Genomic DNA, 19,110 nt, shown 5'->3' with positions numbered 1-19,110 from the left:
GATCATTTAATTTCCGTATTTAATTGAAATAATTAATGTTTTTGGGGGGGGGGTTCACAAAAAGAGCTCATTTTGAATTTGTTTCCAGTTACACATTTAAGCAAAAAAAAGTGGGACAGGAGCTTATTATTTTAAGTGACAAGAGGTTAGTAACGTGAATAGAGAGGCTGAGTCCACTGAGAAGTAAAAATGGAAAGAGATTTGCCACTTTGTGAAAGGATGCCTGTCCGAGAATGTGGTTCAACAATCTAAAAATGGTTCTCAACCTACAATTTGTGGATATTTTCATCTCCAGTATAGTAAGTATAATATCTAATCATTTGAATGATATAAAACAACAAATTATAAAGAAGAAAAGGCAGCTCCACATTAAAAAGAAATATGATTCTACAGTGGGAATCACTGCATGGTCTCAGGAACACCTCTAAAAAAACCACAGAGGTGGTTAACACATTTTGTCATGCAAATATTAGATATACATAAACAAGAGCCATAAATGCTGCCTGCTCTAGACGAAAGCTCACTTAAGAGGAACCAAATCGAAGAGCACAGCCCAAATCTTGGTGTAGTAACAACAAATCTGATAAGAAACTGACACCCGTTGAACAGTTGAAAACAAGAATGAAAAAGCTCTCTTTCAAAGTTACAGTAATACCCTCAACTTCTAAACACAGAGAGTGTTGGTTAACGAAAGCTGATGCAATGCAGTGGTAAACGTTCCTGTGTCACACCATTTTAAAAATATTGCATCCGTCTTGCAAAATATAATGTAAATATAATTTGATGTTGTCAAGGGTTCACTTAATTTTCGAGTCATTGCCTTCTTGTTTTGGAAACAAAGGCCACATCAGTTTTGACGGCGCATTACACAAATTCCTTTCCTCTTGAATGTCATCACGGTAGAATTCATACCATGTTAAAGTGCTGCCTGAGTTAGTTTTTTGGGGGGGATTTTTTTTTTTTCATAGTCTGTTTCTATGCAGTTTAGCTCATGCGCCCCCTGCTGACTCTCTTAGCTGTCTCGTTTTAAAATAGAGCCCTTCGTGTTAGCAAGTGCAGTTTTTCTTTTAGCTGTTATGTAAAAGGCTAATTTATAAAGATTACATTCAGGCTCTGTTTTGATGGATTATTATTGTGATCGGCTGCTTCAAAACTCTAAGCTAAGCTAACAAGCTGGCTATGAACAATTATTAACATTCTTGCCAAGAGTTAAATAAGATTTTGAATGAGCGCTCTCATGTCTGCTTTTGCTTTGCAAAAAGATGGTAAACAAGAAAACAGCTGCTGTCAACTGCTCACATGCCTGCTATTACACAATACTTCAACAAATAATTCATCACTACTGCTATATTATGTCTTATTTATCTGATTTATTTAGACTGTGCACATCCAGAGTGAAAACATCTTCCAAATTTCTAAAAACATCAAACGGAACCTTGAAAATGCTAAGTATATGGTTTACTTGATATGACAAAGATTAATATATTCTTCCCATAGTTACTGATATAATTTCTTAATATCTCAACCACGACACACAGCACTCAAAGTCATAAAAGCTAATGGTGCTGTCCTCTGCCTTGAGTGCAGTGTGTTTTTGCTGTCCCAGAAGAGTCTGAGTCAGAGGATCCTCATATTCACTGACCTTCCATGTGTCTCTGGGGAGACCTGGAGCTCTCACCGCAGTCCTGAGGCAGAGAAGGCCCTGCGGTGGCACCTGAGGGCCTGCTAAGATGTGCACTGCACATCAGCTCATGCATTTTACAGCTGGACTGAATAATTGAGCGAATGGATGAGTCGATCTAGACTGAGATCGCACTAGATGGTTTGTCTGTGTGCATTTCTTTTTCATCTTGCCTATCAAGAAATAAATGCCTTGAATCAAACTGAATGAGGTTTTCATTTGATTCCTTACTTGTGTGATAGGTTAGATTTGCTTTGACTTTTGAGCAAGATTGGCTTTGGAACAGCCAAGTCATGCAATTTGGGTTTAGCTAAAGGAATTATAGGTTTATTTTAGGTCTTTATTTTCTTGTCTCGTACCTTTGTTGCTATGGTAACCTTCTACATCTCCCAAATTGCCCCGCTGTCTGGCTGATGGTTGGCCCTTTTTCTTTCCCTCAACAAGGCCGTCATACATTTGGTGGTTATATTTTGTTGTCTCTTTCACTTTCTGTCTTTAATTCCTCCTATTTTTTGGTGTTTTTGATGTAGAATGGAAAAGCCTGGAGACCAGATGTCGGCAAATTGATCCGACCAGTCGCAGATGGAGATGCGTGAGTCAAGCCTGAGTGGTTCAGGCCTCCAAGTGTCACGTTTCTCTCAACCCTCCTGATGTGTGGTTTTCAAAAAAAAATTTTTTTACCCAAGAGTCCTCCTTGTTTTCTTGACACGTACTTATCTTCATTAAAGTCTCAAATGCAGACTGTGACACGGAACACACGTGTCCTTTTCAGGAAAATGCTCTGCTGCAAAGTCTGTTACAGAAAGAGGAAGTGCTACCTTCTCCTCTGCCACATCCTCTCATTTCAGCTTATCTTCCTATTTGACCCTGAGATACTCGGTTTTAACAGAGTGCAGTTAGACCTGTTGCACTGCAAGATCTCAGAACAGTCTTCCTTTAGATTTGAGTACAGCCCTCAATTTCTTTACGCTTTTTTGACAGTTCAGTTGACATCCGTAAGGGAATTCGGTTCAGCTGTGATCTCCGGATTCTGTTGCTCTCACTTTGGTAAAGGTAAGCCCTTTCAAAAACACTTTTTGTTTATGACCTTGTTTGAAAGTTACTGTAAATGTCAGGAAAGGGAAGCCACATACACATAAAACATACAGAAAACTTGCTCGTCGAGGCTTTTCTCCCCTCCAGATCCAGGAAACAATGGTTTGACAAGCTCCAGGTCACGTCAGTTTTGTCAGAAAGTAGGATTTTATGTCTTTGCTGTGTTTTGTATCAAACCACAAGGTTCAAATAGTTCAGAGGGAGAGGTATAACCCTCCAACTTTGCATGAAACTACAGCACTTTATCTGCTGCGTGTGCTGCTGCAAAACTAAAAGAGGAAGGGACAAAAGTTAGACATCTTCCTTTCTGAAAGCAAGTTTTTTTACTAGATCAGTAGTAAAAAAACAGTAGTATGTATAGTTTCCTGTGTTTTTAAGGCTTCTAATACCCTTTGCCAGAAAGATCCCTTTCAAAAACCTCGTGCAAGAAGTACATTGTGCTTGAGCTGGGCAAATAAACTGTTTTTCTTTGGACTTGAAAAGTAACATTTGGAGGAAGGCTTTTCCTCTCAACAGTAAGCTGCCTGTCAGTACAATCAGCATCTTCTACTGCTGGTCAGCAAGTCAATCCCCATCGGTAGCAGAAAGTAGAGCAATGTGGTCAAGGACACTTTCTAAGCTGATGCTGAGTGAGGACTTTCTGCTGAACACATTGATGTAGTGCATTTCTTCATTCTGCTGCAAATTATACTTAAGTACTTCCTCTGAAGGTAGTTCAGCACAGACTCTTCTGCAGGTTTTGCCAACTGACCAGCAGAGGGGAAAATATCACTCTGAGAAGGAGAGATGGAGGCTGACATCTTTGACTATCACAAAGAGGAAGACTACCTTTGTGTCGAGTCTTTTCAGGGTATGTGTGCATTTGATAAAGTGGTAGATAATTATGTTACAGTTTCAGTTACCCACCTGCTTGCTTGTTGACAATAATCTAAACACAGTGAACCATTTTGCTCCCCATGTACATCTCTGTAAGATATATCAATATCGCATGACATCACAGGTCTGTTTTAAAAAATATTTAACCCACCTCATCAATAAGAATTGAATAAAGAATTATAAACATCTCTCCGTTTCGTTCACTTTTTTACTTAAACTCGGAAAACATTGAGGTGCAGATTCCTCATCTATGATACAGCTGAGTAGGAAAATGAAAGATAAGCCAAACAAATAAGAAATTCATATTAAATTTAAAAACATGCACTAAAAAGATTTTTATTTTTTTTTATGTATAACACTAAATAGATTAGATGTGACTATACTACTGACTTCACTTAAACTCATCATAATGACAAGAAAACAACCAACTAACAACTAATATTGATACAAACATACACTAATTTGACCATACTGCTGATTTTGTATGGACTGTGCATAATAACACAGCTAGATTTACACTTTTTACTTTTTAGTTTACCATGTACAGTGTGATTAGCTCAGTTTTTAGTACAAACATGGTAGCAGTGTAGCCCATTTCATATGTGGATTCCGTATTCTTGGCACAAAGAAGATATCCATACCAAACAGAGGTGGTTTATTATGTGCTTACACACAGTCGGGATTGTGGAATCAGCTGAGCTAAATTGTAGCAAACATAAGCTGCAATCAAATGTTAACAATGTAGTCTTTTACGTAACAGTCAAGAAGAACGGTTTTGTTTCAGATTTCAGTCCTTAAGAACCCAAAAGCTGTCTCGAGCAAAGCAACACCAATACTTACTATTGGTTTGGTTCTTTTTTTTTTATCTTTTAGTAACTTTGCTACAGAATGTAATTCATTTCTTTTGAGGGGGTGATGGTGTAATGTTTGCTTGCCAAGAAGCTTCAGGCATTGTTCTGTTTACTGTGCATTTCACTTGCTTCTTCTCATCTATATACTTCTACTGGTCTCTACATGGGTGGCATAGAGCGTATGTACCTATAGCACTGATCCATCTAGACAACAGAAGACATTCCTGAGTAGTTAAAACATTGAGTGTGGCTACCTACTAGTCATGGAAACAGGAGTACAATAAGTGAATATCACCTTAAAGGAGACATATTATGGAAAAAAATCCCTATTTTACTGTTCTTGAGAACATTTAGTTGTGTGAGTAGCTGCTGACCTCACCAGCAGGGGGTTTGTGTGCGAGGTTGAGCACTTGATCTCTCTCCGCCCCGCTACAACCACTGAGTGCATCTGGAAACAGTTCAGTTGAGAGCGGAAGTAATTCAGGTGTTAAGTGTCAGCGGTTTTGTCTTCATGGGCGTCACGGTTAATGCTCTAGTTTTAGCCATAATCTATATGAAATTATTGATTAGAGCAGCTTTTATCTGTATTACCGAGACGAGCCAAGAAATAATTAATTCAATTGCAAAACATTATGCTGAGAAAATGTTTTGTGTAATGGATTAATAAATCATACAGCTTTTAAATATACTGCGAATGTTCAGGTTGTTTCAAAAGGTGGATAAATGGATGTGCCTGCTTGAAATCGATGATGGGTGTGCATTTGAAAAAGATTAAGTGCAATTTAAAATGGATGTGCATTCAATTAAATAATTAACACAGGGCTATTGCCAAGATACATAAATTGTATGAATTGAATTAAGATTTCATAATATTGGACATTATAAAAGAGCTGCTTCTACAATTAATGCAAAAGTACATTATGTAAGAAATACTGCCTGCCCAATGCAGTTTGTGTTTATTTTCTGTCAGGAGAGAGGAGGAAACTCATTCAGCCAACATCTTTAAAAGACCCCACACTTGGAAAGCTGAAAGAGGTAAGAAATCAATTTCAATCAGTTGTGTTCCTTCCAATCTTCTCCCCTATTCAGTGTTTATGACGTGTTTGCCACATACAGTAGAATGTGTATGATTTAAAAAAGTTAAAAAAGTATCTATTCATTTGTGAATCTGCAATGTGAAATATATCATGGGGTGAAGGAATCAGTGAAGTTTTAATCAAAATAATTATTTGAGTTAATGGGAGAAGGACCAGCGTGTCACAGTAAGGAGTCTGCTCCATCTCATCTGAAAACAATGTGTTACAGATAAAGATGGCACATCAACTCTTTCATGGAAGGTGAACAATGAATAAACTTTGCTTCTCGTCTACATAGATTCAAGAAGCAAACGTGAAATACCTGTAGTTTGTTTTGTAGTACTTTGCATCTGTAACCATTTCTGTTTAATTCGCCTTCCCTGTGCATTGATCAATTTAAAAAACACTCACAATGTTTTTCATCTGCTGCATTTACCAAAAAAAGAAAGTGTTTGAGGCCTTGGCCTGTGTGATTAAATGTGTCTTTGGAGGTATTGGTTGATTGGATCAATAGGACTTTAAAACAAGAGCACATCGTGGTTCAGAGTCTGGAGGAGGATCTGTACGACGGACTGGTACTTCATCACCTGCTGTGTAAGATAATGCACATTTGATATTACATTAATCACATCGTGCCTCCACTTAAGCATAATTCAAAAAGATTGATTTAAGAAAATGAAAATAAATGTGCTGCTTTTAAGTTCAGCTAAATTCAACTCTAATCATTTCCTGGTTGCTGCAGCCAGGCTGGCCGGTGTGCATTTGGCTGTGGAGGAGATAACGCTGACTAGCTCAGCACAGATCCAGAAGCTGGAATTGATCCTGGGGGAGCTGGACAAGAAGCTGGGTCTGCAGGACAGCAGTCTGATCAAATGGAACGTCAAACGTGAGTCATGCGTCTGACTGGGATTCAACAACAAAGCAACAAGTGAACAAATGTTCCCTCTGGCACCAACTTCATATTACAACAGGCTTTGGTGCTAGCTTAAGGGTGCCATCTAAGCTTACACCAACTGTGAGGGATTTTAGTGGAGATAAAATGTGGGGCTCTTTGGGGCTCTGTTAGAATATTTACCGGTCGGTGTCAATATAATGTTTGATGGTCCTGAGTTACTGAAGCCAAAAAAAAAATAAGACCATTATAATAACTAGAAATTCAAGTTCTACTGAAAACCTGAGTGCTGAATTCTGAGGCTGTCACTCATCAAAATTCTTCTCTCAGTTATCATGGTACAATAGGCCAAAACAACAGAGGCTGGATTCAAACTTTGCAGATTTTTTGATCTTCTTTTTTTTTTTGCTTCATATTTTAAAATTGCACTATTGAAATGCCCTTCTACCAGTTTCAGACATTTTGAAATTTGGTTTTTGGAAATATGCCTTCAAACAGGGTGTGAGTTAAAAGGAAATGGATTTATTGACAACTGTATTTAACACAATAATACTGAATCAAAATTACTGCAGCAAACATGATCTGATTCAGTTGTTCCACACATAATAGCAAAATATAATACATTTGGATTTGGAGATGTGCTCATTGTTGTCTTCTTGTGCCTAAAAGAAAGTGTCAAAAGTTGCGAAAAATGTCTCGTTTTTTAAATGCATTATTTGGATTTAACTGATTGTTTGTGCAGGAGTATCAGCTCAATGTTTAGCTTGCAAGCTACTCTGAATTTGAAACCCATGCATATTTCTATAATAGAAATGAGTCATTTGTAATTAACTGGAGAGCTGGAGATTTTTACATAAAACAATACTGTCACAACCGAAGTTAGGGTGACACGGAAATTTTATACTAATAGTAACAAAGCCAGTGACATTATCTTAAATGTTGGAGCTGTGAATGATTCAAGTGCATTTCTGGGATGATGACAATACATTGGCAAAGAGTTTGTAAAGTTAGTTTTCATGCAGGTCTGCTAATCTTAGTGAAGAAAATGTCATCACTAGCTCCGATGTGAGATACTTAACAAAAGTAAACAAGAGCTGTGAAATTAAACATGTCATGTCTTGGTTCATAATGCTTGTAGAGTTATTTTAAAAATGAACTCACTTTAGGGTTATCTTTTCTCTCTTTGCAGCCTTCTGTAACTCCCATAAGAGCTGAATTTTAGCTCTGAAAAAACAACATTTAAACTCTTATTTGATGGTTATATTTCATCTGTCAAACTGAGTTGATTTTTACTTTGTGGGAGCTTTTTAAAAAACAAACAAACATGCCTATCTATATTCCAAAGACTTCCACATTGGGTTAATTAGTTATCCTAAATTCACCTGTAGGTATGAGTGTGTACATGCATGTGGGTGTCTTTTTTTTGTGTTTGTCCTTTGATTTTGATTGAGTGCTGATAGCTACCCCTGCAGCCATGAACAAGATCAAAGAGAGTATATATACATGATAGATTGATGAACTAAATTAAACTGAGTTAGATTCATTTGCACTTTAACTGAGCTTGCTGTTACCCCCATAAAGCTTTAATTTATGCTAGTTTCTTCATATTCTGTCACTATTACAAAAAAACACTGTAAACGTACACACACAAACATAAGATTGACATTGATGGTTTCATGAGAGTTTATTTAACATCATATTATACATTTATAATATTGCAGTTCTGTTTGAATTTGCTATGTCTCCAAGATCTTTATGCTTTGCTGTTGTTTCCATACAAAATAGTGGTGAGTTCTGTCACATCACTGTAAACTGATTTTTTTTTTGTGTGTGTTTTGTTCTCTGTTGTTTTCCCGTCAGTCATCCACAACAAAGACCTTCTGGCCACTATTCATCTACTGGTTGCCATGGTGAAATCTTTCCAGCCCGAATTGGATCTGCCACCAAATGTGAAGGTTGAAGTTGTAATTGTTGAAGTGAGTCGCAGCTGAAGCTGTAGCACCTTCTCCGCTCCAGATCTGCCAGAAACACATTCTGTGGAATTGCTGCACAGTTGTGGCTAACTTCAATTTCCATCCAGGTCAGCAGTAGTGGAATCAAATCAGATGTGCAGATAGAAGTCCTAACAGACGACAGGTGAGTAGATTTCCGTCCTGTGCAATTCTGTGAATGTGAGAAAATTCATCTCACTTTCTTTATCTTTTTCAAGCAGGGATACAGCCTCAGACTCCTCCAGCAATCCTGAAAGTGAGTGAGAGTGGTCAGAGGTTGAGCTGACGTGACATCTTGAATGTCATCCAAACACCATTAAAGCTTACTAACACATTTTTTCTGGTTGTCTCGTCACCTAGGGGAAGATCCCATCGAGCAGCTGCTGAACTTGGAGGCTCATAAGGTCAACACAGTGAAGAAGGTATAACAAGGACAGCAGGAGATGTGCTGAAATTGTCTAAGGTGTTGACGCACTCATCTCCAGTGAGGGTGGATTTATAGAGTAAATGCAGAGAAAAAACCTCATACTATATGCTTGTTTCTCCCTGAATCCATATTACAGTGCACAACGGAAGCAAATGCATCTCAGACCAATATCACAGAAGAGACACCTCTCAATAATTGCATCACTTTTCAGTTGGACAATAGTGTACTTGCTCTTTAAAATAATTAGATAAAAGAAAAAAAAACACAGGCCCAACAAAAACGAGGACAAATGTCATTACAAATCCTAAAATTTGTTTGAATAAATGAATTTTTAATTCATTTAGTTTTTGAACGAGCAAACATGGATACAGTTTTGCCCAAATCCCAAGAGAAATTCCTTTGAGGAAATATAATATAACTGCTTGTTATTGCTTTCTAAAGAAAAAAAGAAAAAAAAAATCTATATGGTTCTCTTTAAAATACCACAAAGGAGTTTCATTCGATTCATGTCACACAACACACTTTGCTGGTCATACTGTAATTTTCACTTTCTTTGTGAGCAACTCTTATGTCATTTTTGGCTGTGTGCTTTGAGCTGTCAACTTGCTGGAATATGCCTCGCCTGCCAAAATTCTGGAGACCCTCTTGTCAGCCAGAATTTTGGTATATCTGCAAGCATTCACACTGCGATGTGTAAATATCATCTCCCTAACAGCCTTTGCATTCTTGCAGCCCCATGTCACTATATTCCCTGCTTCAGTGTAGGGACCATGATCTTACTGTGGTGGTCCTGGACAGGTTTATATCACACATGCTGGACTCCATTTGAACTGAACAAATCACTTGAGTTTTATCTCTGTCTGATTTATTTTTTTTTTCTTCGTGGAGACATGGTACAGACATATAGATCGACACAGGGTCCAAAACTGAAAAAGTTCACAGCCATTTAAAGAACTCCACCATCTTTGTACATATAGGCTGATTGGAAGTGCAGGTGGACCTAATGCATCACATGTTTTCTATATAAGCAATTTTTTAATTTCTTTTTATTAGATAATGTATTTTATGATCTGAAATTAACATTAATCTCCATTGGTAATCTTTCCCTTAATTCACTTTTGTTGCATTCGAGTTCTGCTTTACTTTCTAAGATAAAATGTATATATTTCCATTTTTGCATACCATAAGAGGAGACATTCTCCTTGTGATCTTAGAGATAATGCAAATCATGTTATTGGGCAGCAATACAATTGTGAAACATTAGATAGTGAAGTGATAATCACTTGTGTTGTAAACCCATGGACCTGATGAATGTGGAGTCGGGTGCTGTAAGTAGTAAATATCGATCAAACATGCAAGAATAAGCTTTTTTGTTGTTTAGCGGATGATAATTCCCTGCGCAGTTAAATCTCATAATGATTTCCTGATAATGATTTTCCAAAAACAACACCTGACCTGCAAACTGATTGACAGTCTAAAACCTGAGGATTTATACAGGAGGAGCGACTGAGAAAAATAACTGAATGAGCTGCCTATTCATAGGATAATCCCTCACTGGGGCTGTGGCAAACTAAGATGCCAGGCTGAAATTATAACCTAAAATGCTATCAAAATTAAGGAAAACTAACATCTCAAACTTTCTAACCTCCTAATTATTTCATTTTCAGGCCATCTTACATTTTGTTAACCAGAATATGGTGACTATGGGTCTACATGTGGCTGATATGGACAAACAGGTATAAACAAATGTTTGTTTATTACTGGCTACCATGTTAAAAAAGGAAAAAAAGTTAGATGATTACCTCTGCTAAGATTTTAAGTGACTTCCAGTGACATGTTACAGTGTTCTGTGCGTTTCCCGTCCAGTTTGCTGATGGAGTGATTCTGCTGCTGCTGATTGGTCAGTTAGAGGGCTTCTTCATCCCGCTCTTTGACTTTAACCTGACTCCTGTCAATGAGTCTGAGATGGTATAGTATGGCTCACTGATGATGTGGGTTTACATTGTCATGTTCATAAATCTAATATACATATATATAAATATATATATATCTATATCTGTAGATATATTTCTAGTAACAGAATTTCCCATTTTGTTTGGAAGAAAAAAGTAATTTCATTTCAAGGTAACATTTTTGATCATTAACAGACAGCTCTATTCTCATTCACATTTACTATGGTCAAACTTTTTTTCCTTTCTAATTCCTAATCAAACCCCACAAAAGCTAAAACCAGTGCCTATTACACTGTATGATGGGGTGAATTTAATATTTAATACAATTACCATCATAAAAGTAGATGAGTAATTAATAAGACTTCATGACTCACTTACACAGATATCTTTGATCTTACTTTACTCGAGGCAGTAAGATGAGCCTCTGAAAAAAGCTTGCCTCTTTTATCACTGATGTGATGAGTTCATCAATAATTTACACAGTAAAGACCGTGTGACACTTGATATCTTTTTTGCCTAAAAATACAGGATAGCTTGATATAAATAATAGAAAATAATGCAGGAAGTCCAGTTAGTTTTCCAGTTACTGACCATTTGATTCCTAAGTAAGTATAAGCATATGACACATTGTAACCTAATGGAAAAACAACGCATAATACACAGGACGTGAAAATTATGAAAACATACCATGCATCTGCATGCATCTTGGCAATGTGCAGATAAACTTACAGAATAAATGTGCAGTAGGGATTAGACTGACATTTGTCACATTTTGATTCCTTATGCTGTGATTCTTGGATAAAGCTGAAAACAATAACTAAATTGTTAGATTAATTCCTGTAAGTTTGTAGTCTTAACCTGGTAACTAAATTTCACATAGATTGAACTTATTTGGATAAAAGTGTTTTTTGTGTATTTCTCTTTGTGCTTTAGCTCCATAATGTAACCTTGGCGTTGGACCTTCTGAACGATACAGGCCTGACTCTGCCCAGTATTGATCCACAAGGTGAGCAAATCCACTCTGTTTTCTCAAGATACAATCTGACTTGTTTTTGCAGCAGATGAACTTAAAATGCTGGGCACATAGGTTTGAAAAAACAAACATACAACAGGCCTGCCCATAAAATGATCATAACTAAACAATCACTCAAGCTCCAAGACAGCCGTGTCAAACTAATTAGAAACATATATTCTATCAAGAGCATTTATCTGGATGACAAGGAAATGCCAAAATCTGTTTGTATGCTAGGAGAGTGGGGGTTGGTGAGGTAGTGAGTAAATTTTCATTGCACAGTGGAGAGTGTTTGACAGTTGTTTGGAGGGAAAGATGGAATTGCTTGTGGAATATGAATGAGTGCAATTCATGTCTCGATAAGTATCACTGCAGATGATTCTCTCAGTCCGAGGCCATCATCATTCATTTAGAGAGGAGCAGTGGGGACACGATCTCAAGGGGATGGTGCCGCTCTGGTGTTCCACTGATAGACACAGGGATTTAAACTTACGTCTTGTGGCAACATCTACTGCATGAGCGTTTGTCTGGAGGATGAGATGTAATCAGTATTCATGAGAACTGCTTCCGCATATTACTAGGTTATCATGTACATGCCAAAACTATTCTGATTGCATCGGTGTATTGCAAAACTCATTAGTGTGTCAGTCACATCCAACTTGGAACTGCCAGTTATCAGATTTCAAACCATAAAATGGCATTTTAGAATTTGATTTGTGGTATAAAAACACACATTGGAGCTTTCATTTTGAAATTAGAAGCTTTCCCATATTAGCAGATTTCTTAGTTTGTATTAAATGTGCAGGTATAAAGTTTTTTAAATTATGCTTGTCCCCTGCTTTGATAAGGTTAGAAAAGGCTCTCTTCATGCATTAAATCAGAGGTATAGATTTAAATGATGACAAAAGGGCTTTCTAAAATATGTAATATATGTATTTAAATACCTTGCTCACTTAAACCCATGCCAGGTTGAATTAGGGGCAGCAAAAGATAATAAAAGAAATTAAGAAAACAAATTACCGTAGTTTACGTTATTCAAAATAGTAGGAGAGATAATGGCTGTGGATGTGCTTGTTTATAGCAGGGCAGGAAAACATTGCACTTTCTAATTTGGGAATCAGGAGGTTCATCATCATAGCAACAGTTCTGTTTGGTGGGACAGTTTTATTGTATCTACAGTAATAACCCGTATATAGAGCCTGTAACTTGATCTAGGTTTCGAGTGCCTCTCATTCACCCTTTTACTGAAACTCTTAAAGTATACTTCTTATTAAGCATTTGCTCTCCACATATGCAACACCTTTTGGCTCTACAGTCACACACCCAAGAGCATATTGTGGCAATGTGAAGTTCAGTGTCTTGACCAGGTACACACGTGGAAGAGCTGGGGGATCGAACCACCAAACTCTCCACTGGAAAATAGTAACGTGACTAAATGTCAGCTAAAGGCTATACTGGCTCCTAAGATTGGTTAACTATGGAGCCCTGGGTGTTGTGAATCTTTTTTTAAAAAGTTGTCAATTCTACTCTGCAGAATGCGAAGCCATGGAGTTGACCACCTCGGCTACATTTAAATTCAGCCGTGTCCAGAATAATCTATTCCTGCTAGTGCCCTTGCACAGCCTGTACTTTTTAACAGCTAAGTGTCCTCTCAAATCAAACATGGCATATTGCATTTTCAGCACAACATATGACTGGAATTGTTGCAGGAGTTGCTGTATTTAGCAAATGACCATACATTCCATCTAATTTCATGGAAAAGACAACAATTTCCCAAGTCCAGTCACCAAAAAGCTCCTCAATGCATTGACATAATGTCAGAAAAAAAAAAGACAGAATATTTTTGCTGTGTCAGCCAGCTCTTTAGCATTAGCATTGCTTTCTGCACTGATGGCATATCTTCCTCCTTTTGTCTGAGAACTGTTTGATGCTTCTTCCACTTCTCTGCTCCCATGACAAGACATTAACTATTGAGGGCAAGGAACATTACAGAGTTTCACACTCAACTTTTTCACTGCTATGAGTACACCCCCGTGTATTTATAGAGCACTGCATGTATTGTGGTTTGAGTCATAAGACATTTGCAACAACACTTCTTTCATTCTACATGTCCTCTAGCATTTTAACATAGTACTTTTATCTGGGGTGGTCTTTAATTTCACCTTTTACAAGCAGGTATGGAAACACTTAAGATATAATTTTAGTCAAGATTTAGTTTCAGCTCAGAATATGTTCATATTTCTGGGTAACTTAACTAGATGAGTTAGTGTGTCATACTATTGTGCTTATATGTAGTTTATCTCCATTACAAGATTTTTATGTAAAGGATGTCTTAATGCTACAGAAAACGTGTTGTTTATATGACAGTTTAAACCATTTAAGTAGCAACACCTAAACTAGTTATTATGATACTCCTGAAATGATTTATATCGAGTCTGGGCTTTAAATCATAACTGAGCCCTATGTTTGGGTGTTTGCCTTTTGCCGCGTAGAGTACATCACCGCACAAGAAGAAGAGTAAAACGGAATGAGTGACTGGGTCAGTTACCGTCTTCTCTAAGTGTGTCAACCAATCAATAGCAAACGGATCAACTTTTCTTCTCTGCAGATCTATTATTGACAAGTTGAGCTTCTTGCTGAGCTTCATCTTCTCTCAGGCAATCACTAAAACTTTCCCACTATATTGCCCACCAGCCATATACAGCAACTTGTAGTTGTAAAATAAATCCTCAGCATGGCTAACTGTTAATGTAAGGAACAGCACAATTAATCTAAGTCAGGGGCAAGTAGCTAATCCAATTCATTTTTAGTGTCTTTTTAATTAATAGTATAATCGCTGTGGTGGAAAGTATAATCCCAGCACTCAGGGCCTAAATTTGGAGCGTGCTGTGTGCATTAATTAGGTTAGTTTGTGGTGGAGTCGATCTTTATGTCACATTCATTCACTTAGTGCATCTCACAATGTCAAGCAATTTTGTTTGGGATCTCATCTCACTGAAGACATATTGATTAGGTTTCTATCTAATGCTTTTTTTGCTTGTTTTTTTGACCTGTTAGGATGGATTGTTAGAGTAGCAATTAGCTAATGTTGATAAAAGCATCATTATATTCTCACGATACGGATTGCATTATCTCTCCTGTGGGTGTTGGGACAGATATTGTCTCACAGGACACTGCAGCCACCTTGAAGATCCTGTACGCCCTGTTCAAGAAGCACAAAGGGAAATGAGAAAGAACATCCTCTGACGAAGAACTTCGCAACTGGAAATACATGCAAGGTTGGGAGGAGCCACTTACTATAGGGTAGTGTTGAGTGTTTTTCAATTTTCTAATGGAAATTTGAGTGTGATTTCAACTGATTAAAGGCACATTCTGGTTTCATACAGAAAATGTTCTTATTTTTGGCCATTTCTCTTACAAACTGCAAATAGACTATACTGTAATTGCAAGAGAAATTTATTGAAATCATTTGGTTTTTAAGTCACCCTGTAGAAGAGATTTTCATATAAACACCCCAAAGTTCGAATTGAAAAGGGAATCTTTAACATACAGTAGATGTGCCATATGTAAATATCAGAATACTGATAGTGAGAGGCATTCAATTACGGCTCTGTGCAGCTGACTGAGCCACGGGACAGGAAAGCATGACTGAAGCAGCTGATGCAAGTCAGTTAATGTAAATATAACTTCAGTGATGCACCTCTGAGAACACAATGGCGTCAGTCAAGAAAAAATAAAAAGACAAAAACACAAAGTGAAATTATTATCCAAGGTCTCTATTGCAAATATGCAAGAAAGTTATGACAGTGTGCCAAATCCATATTTAGTACTTCATATAATGGGCTCAAGTAGGAGTTATTCTATCTTGTTTTTTTCTATTTTGTTGTTGTTTTACTATTTTCCATCTGACGTGTATTGTTTACAGAAGTTAACAATTACTGTGATTGTTGCAATCGTACATGCTCATCATATCTAATGAAAGTATGTTGACCTGATGATCTGCTTGCATTTTGTTTGGCAGCAAAAAGCCTCACAGCATAAGTAATATCTTGACTTTTCTTTGTTGTTTGGCATGGGTGTAGCTCTGTAAAGTGCTGCTCTCTGGCACATTCATTTCGAGCTTTTTAAAAAAATATTTCTTCTCTCATTGAATTTCCCATTTAGTCTGACAACAGGGCACTTTTCACTCTTGTCCTGCCACTCCCTGTGTCTTTGTAACTTCTTAATAAAGAATGTGTCTGAATGTTTCTGATTCTTCATTCTTTCATTAAGTTGTTTCAACTCAGAGTCACACAGTTATGGAGAAGGTGCAGCATACAGTGAAAGACACAATAGATGCACTTCTAACAAAGAACATTAAAAAAAGTTAAGAAGCACTCTTTATTATCCCCTTTTTTCCACCAATGGAGATTTTTCATTTAGTTACCTCATGTAGAAGCTGGTTATATTTAGCAGCTCCTTGGTTTCAGATCATAACAGCAACGGCGGTGTGCTGCCTGTCTACTGCCTTTCTGGACAGTCTTGTAGACTTAGTTTGTGTAACACATAATTGCAGAGGATGTATGGTTAAAGCATGAAATTTTAGTGACCCTAAACAACAAAAAGTACTTTTTTCTTACTTATTCACTCAGTTTCTCAGCAGAAGCTTTGGTTGATATCCAGGAAGCCAATGTATTTGCTTTAACCAAGCGGATGGAAAATACTCCTAATTCACATTTTATGTCTCCTGACAATCGAAAAAAGTTTGGCATGAAATTTACTTGGCAGCCAGATGGAGACATGGCTGCTGTATTGTGAGGGACACCAGAGACAGGAGTGTCATATCAGAGTTGGTTCCATTCATCATTTCAGGGACATTTTAGTGGACAGTTTATCAAATCATGTCATCTAAATTACTCATCTCCTCTTTTTAGATTTACAGCCCTTAAAGGGGAGCTCCGGTATTTTTAAACCTAGACCTTATTTCTGGCATGAAATACGTTTATCTACTCACCGAGAACAGTTTGGCGTATGATCATCTTAGCCATGCAAGCTTTTCAGTGATTCCTCTTAGAACTTCTCTCTTGTGTTTTGACTATGTCTGTTAAATGGTTTCCATCTTCTGTCTGCTGAACCCCCTGTCTGACCTAGATTGCTACAGTTAGTACTTGCTACTTCCTGTTTACCGAGCCTCTTGGACTGCCTTTGGAATTTTGTACCTTTGATTGGACTGATTACCTACTGATCACCTTCTGTTACCCAGCCTGCCTGTTGCGAGGTGCGTTAGAGTCTCCTGTTCCCATACAAAGCTTGTTACACCGGTTAAAGACTAATGTAAAGTCAGACTATTTCAGTTTCTCCACTTACAAGTTTTGCATTAGTCTTAAAGGACAACATGGATCCAGTGTGCACAGCAAACACTCAAGAATCATTAAGGAGGTTATGATTATGTTTCAAATGCAATCATTGTAGAGCTGGAGGCAGGAGAGAAGGTGTGTATGAAAACGACAGGGGGGAAATGAGTGTTTAGTAGTTTCAATAAATACAAAACCCTTATGGTAGTGTACCTCTATTTACAATATATGTTGCATTTGCAACACAAAAGGGGTGATTTATGTTCAGATTTGAATGAATAAATAACATGAGCTTAACACATTTTTTTGTCTGAGTTCCAGAATGATATATTTCACATTCATAACATTTTTACATGATTCTTACAGAATTATATGGCACTTGCCCCTTTCAAAAACTTTGTTTTGATGGTTTTTTGATGGTCTTGTAATCTTACAAAAAAGAAATATAAAAATATGGCTGCACTGTACCTATTCCCAACTGTGAGGTTATCATTTCTGCATGAAATTATTATATCTTACCTCTCTCTTTGATGCTATAGCCAAAACACATAATAGAAAGTGATTCCAGCTGCATTTTGTTTTCTCTCATTTTTATGCTGAAAACTACCGATTCTCCCGAGGGAAACTTGAAATTTGACTCCTCTGTATTATTAATGAGCCCGGGCTGTAGCAGCTGATACAATACAGTGGGTGAGTCTTTTCAAGCTGGTAGTCATTGATGGACAGATGAGATCATCTAAAATCTTCACAGAAATGAACAAGTAGTGAAAGAATCCTTGTTTTCTTAATGTGACCCAGTTCACAGTTTCATAACTGCATATTAAATAATTTGCATAGGCTGACTACACTTTGCAAGAACATTTTCTACAGTCTACACAATAGTTCTAATTTTACTAACTTCAAGATAACACATTTGAGAGAAGATGGCCAGACTTTTACAGGTTTGTCCTATAATCTCAATTATATGTCAGGGGACAGTTGCGAAAGACTCAGGAGCAACCAAATGTAAGGTGCAGAATTAAGCTGCTGAAGGAACTGTAAAATAGGAAAGCTTTTATGGTGATCGATTCAAAACTTTACTGATGCAACACATGAGATTTTGCTGCAATCTTCATCACTTGTGTTCTATCTGCAGTCGAGGAAACCATCTAAGTAGATTTTTAAAACTCTACTACCCTACTACAGACTTTCATTGCTTTTTAAAAAAGAGAAAAAAATCAGGAATAGAACAGTAATCCAATTAACCATTTCAAAATAATCACTGTGATGATAGGCTTAGCTCATCATTATGAGATCTTTGTCCTCTTGTCTTTTTCACAACAGTTCTTCCTTGCAGCTTTCAGTCGACAGTGTCCATATCCTATTTTCATTATAAAGCCAGTGAGTAAAGAAGCAGTCCCTCATATCTATCTGTCATTGCTTTGTTTGATTTATTCTATGCATTGTGTTTGTTTTCACTGGGAAGCATTTTGTGACGTTTAATCAATAACGATGCAGTTTACAGTAAATCATACGGAACCGACTGTGTCACCCTGGTCTGAATGGCAAACACATTCACATTTCACAAAATTGTGAAAGACAGTGATGAATAGGAAAGTTAAATTGTGAAATAAAGTGGGCTTTAAAGATTGAGCACCACTGGCAATAAAATTGGGATTAAATAACGTCTTGAAATAAATTTCTTATGAGAAAAGACATAAACTAAGAAAATCAGCTGAAATGTGTCACTGCATTACATTTGTCATAAAAGGCAAGAATGAGCTTATACTGCATTTTCCTCTACTATTCTTAAAAAAATGTACATATTGATTTATTGTCTCTAGATCTTTTAGAGCGCTCTCTCAGATTTAATCTCTAGCTTTAAAAAATTGGCACTGGGCACTATTACTACAGGCATGATTTTAGGCTGTTGAGAATTAAATGA

General features: G+C 37.1%; 1 protein-coding gene across 3 annotated transcripts; it reads left to right on the top strand.

Moving 5' to 3' along the window:
- Window positions 1-1,064: 1,064 nt before the first annotated feature.
- On the top strand, window positions 1,065-16,098 carry parvg (parvin, gamma). Of its 3 annotated transcripts, XM_072386228.1 has the most exons (13): window positions 1,065-2,734; window positions 3,513-3,626; window positions 5,474-5,538; window positions 6,071-6,173; window positions 6,322-6,465; window positions 8,332-8,447; window positions 8,552-8,607; window positions 8,681-8,718; window positions 8,823-8,884; window positions 10,557-10,625; window positions 10,756-10,857; window positions 11,775-11,847; window positions 15,009-16,098. In XM_072386228.1, the coding sequence occupies exons 2-13, from the start codon at window positions 3,563-3,565 to the stop codon at window positions 15,080-15,082; spliced, it is 966 nt and encodes a 321-aa protein (XP_072242329.1). In that variant the 5' UTR covers window positions 1,065-2,734; window positions 3,513-3,562; the 3' UTR covers window positions 15,083-16,098. The 3 variants fall into 3 exon arrangements, with proteins under 3 accessions (XP_072242329.1, XP_072242330.1, XP_072242328.1); XM_072386229.1 differs by lacking the exon at window positions 1,065-2,734 and having other exon boundaries at window positions 3,131-3,626; window positions 8,684-8,718; XM_072386227.1 differs by lacking the exon at window positions 1,065-2,734 and having other exon boundaries at window positions 3,131-3,626.
- Window positions 16,099-19,110: the final 3,012 nt, after the last annotated feature.

Source organism: Leuresthes tenuis, unplaced genomic scaffold (assembly GCF_036924035.1).
Source record: "Leuresthes tenuis unplaced genomic scaffold, fLeuTen1.0.hap1 SCAF_5, whole genome shotgun sequence".
NCBI lineage: Eukaryota > Metazoa > Chordata > Actinopteri > Atheriniformes > Atherinopsidae > Leuresthes > Leuresthes tenuis.
This window is presented reverse-complemented; position numbering and strand designations above follow the sequence as displayed.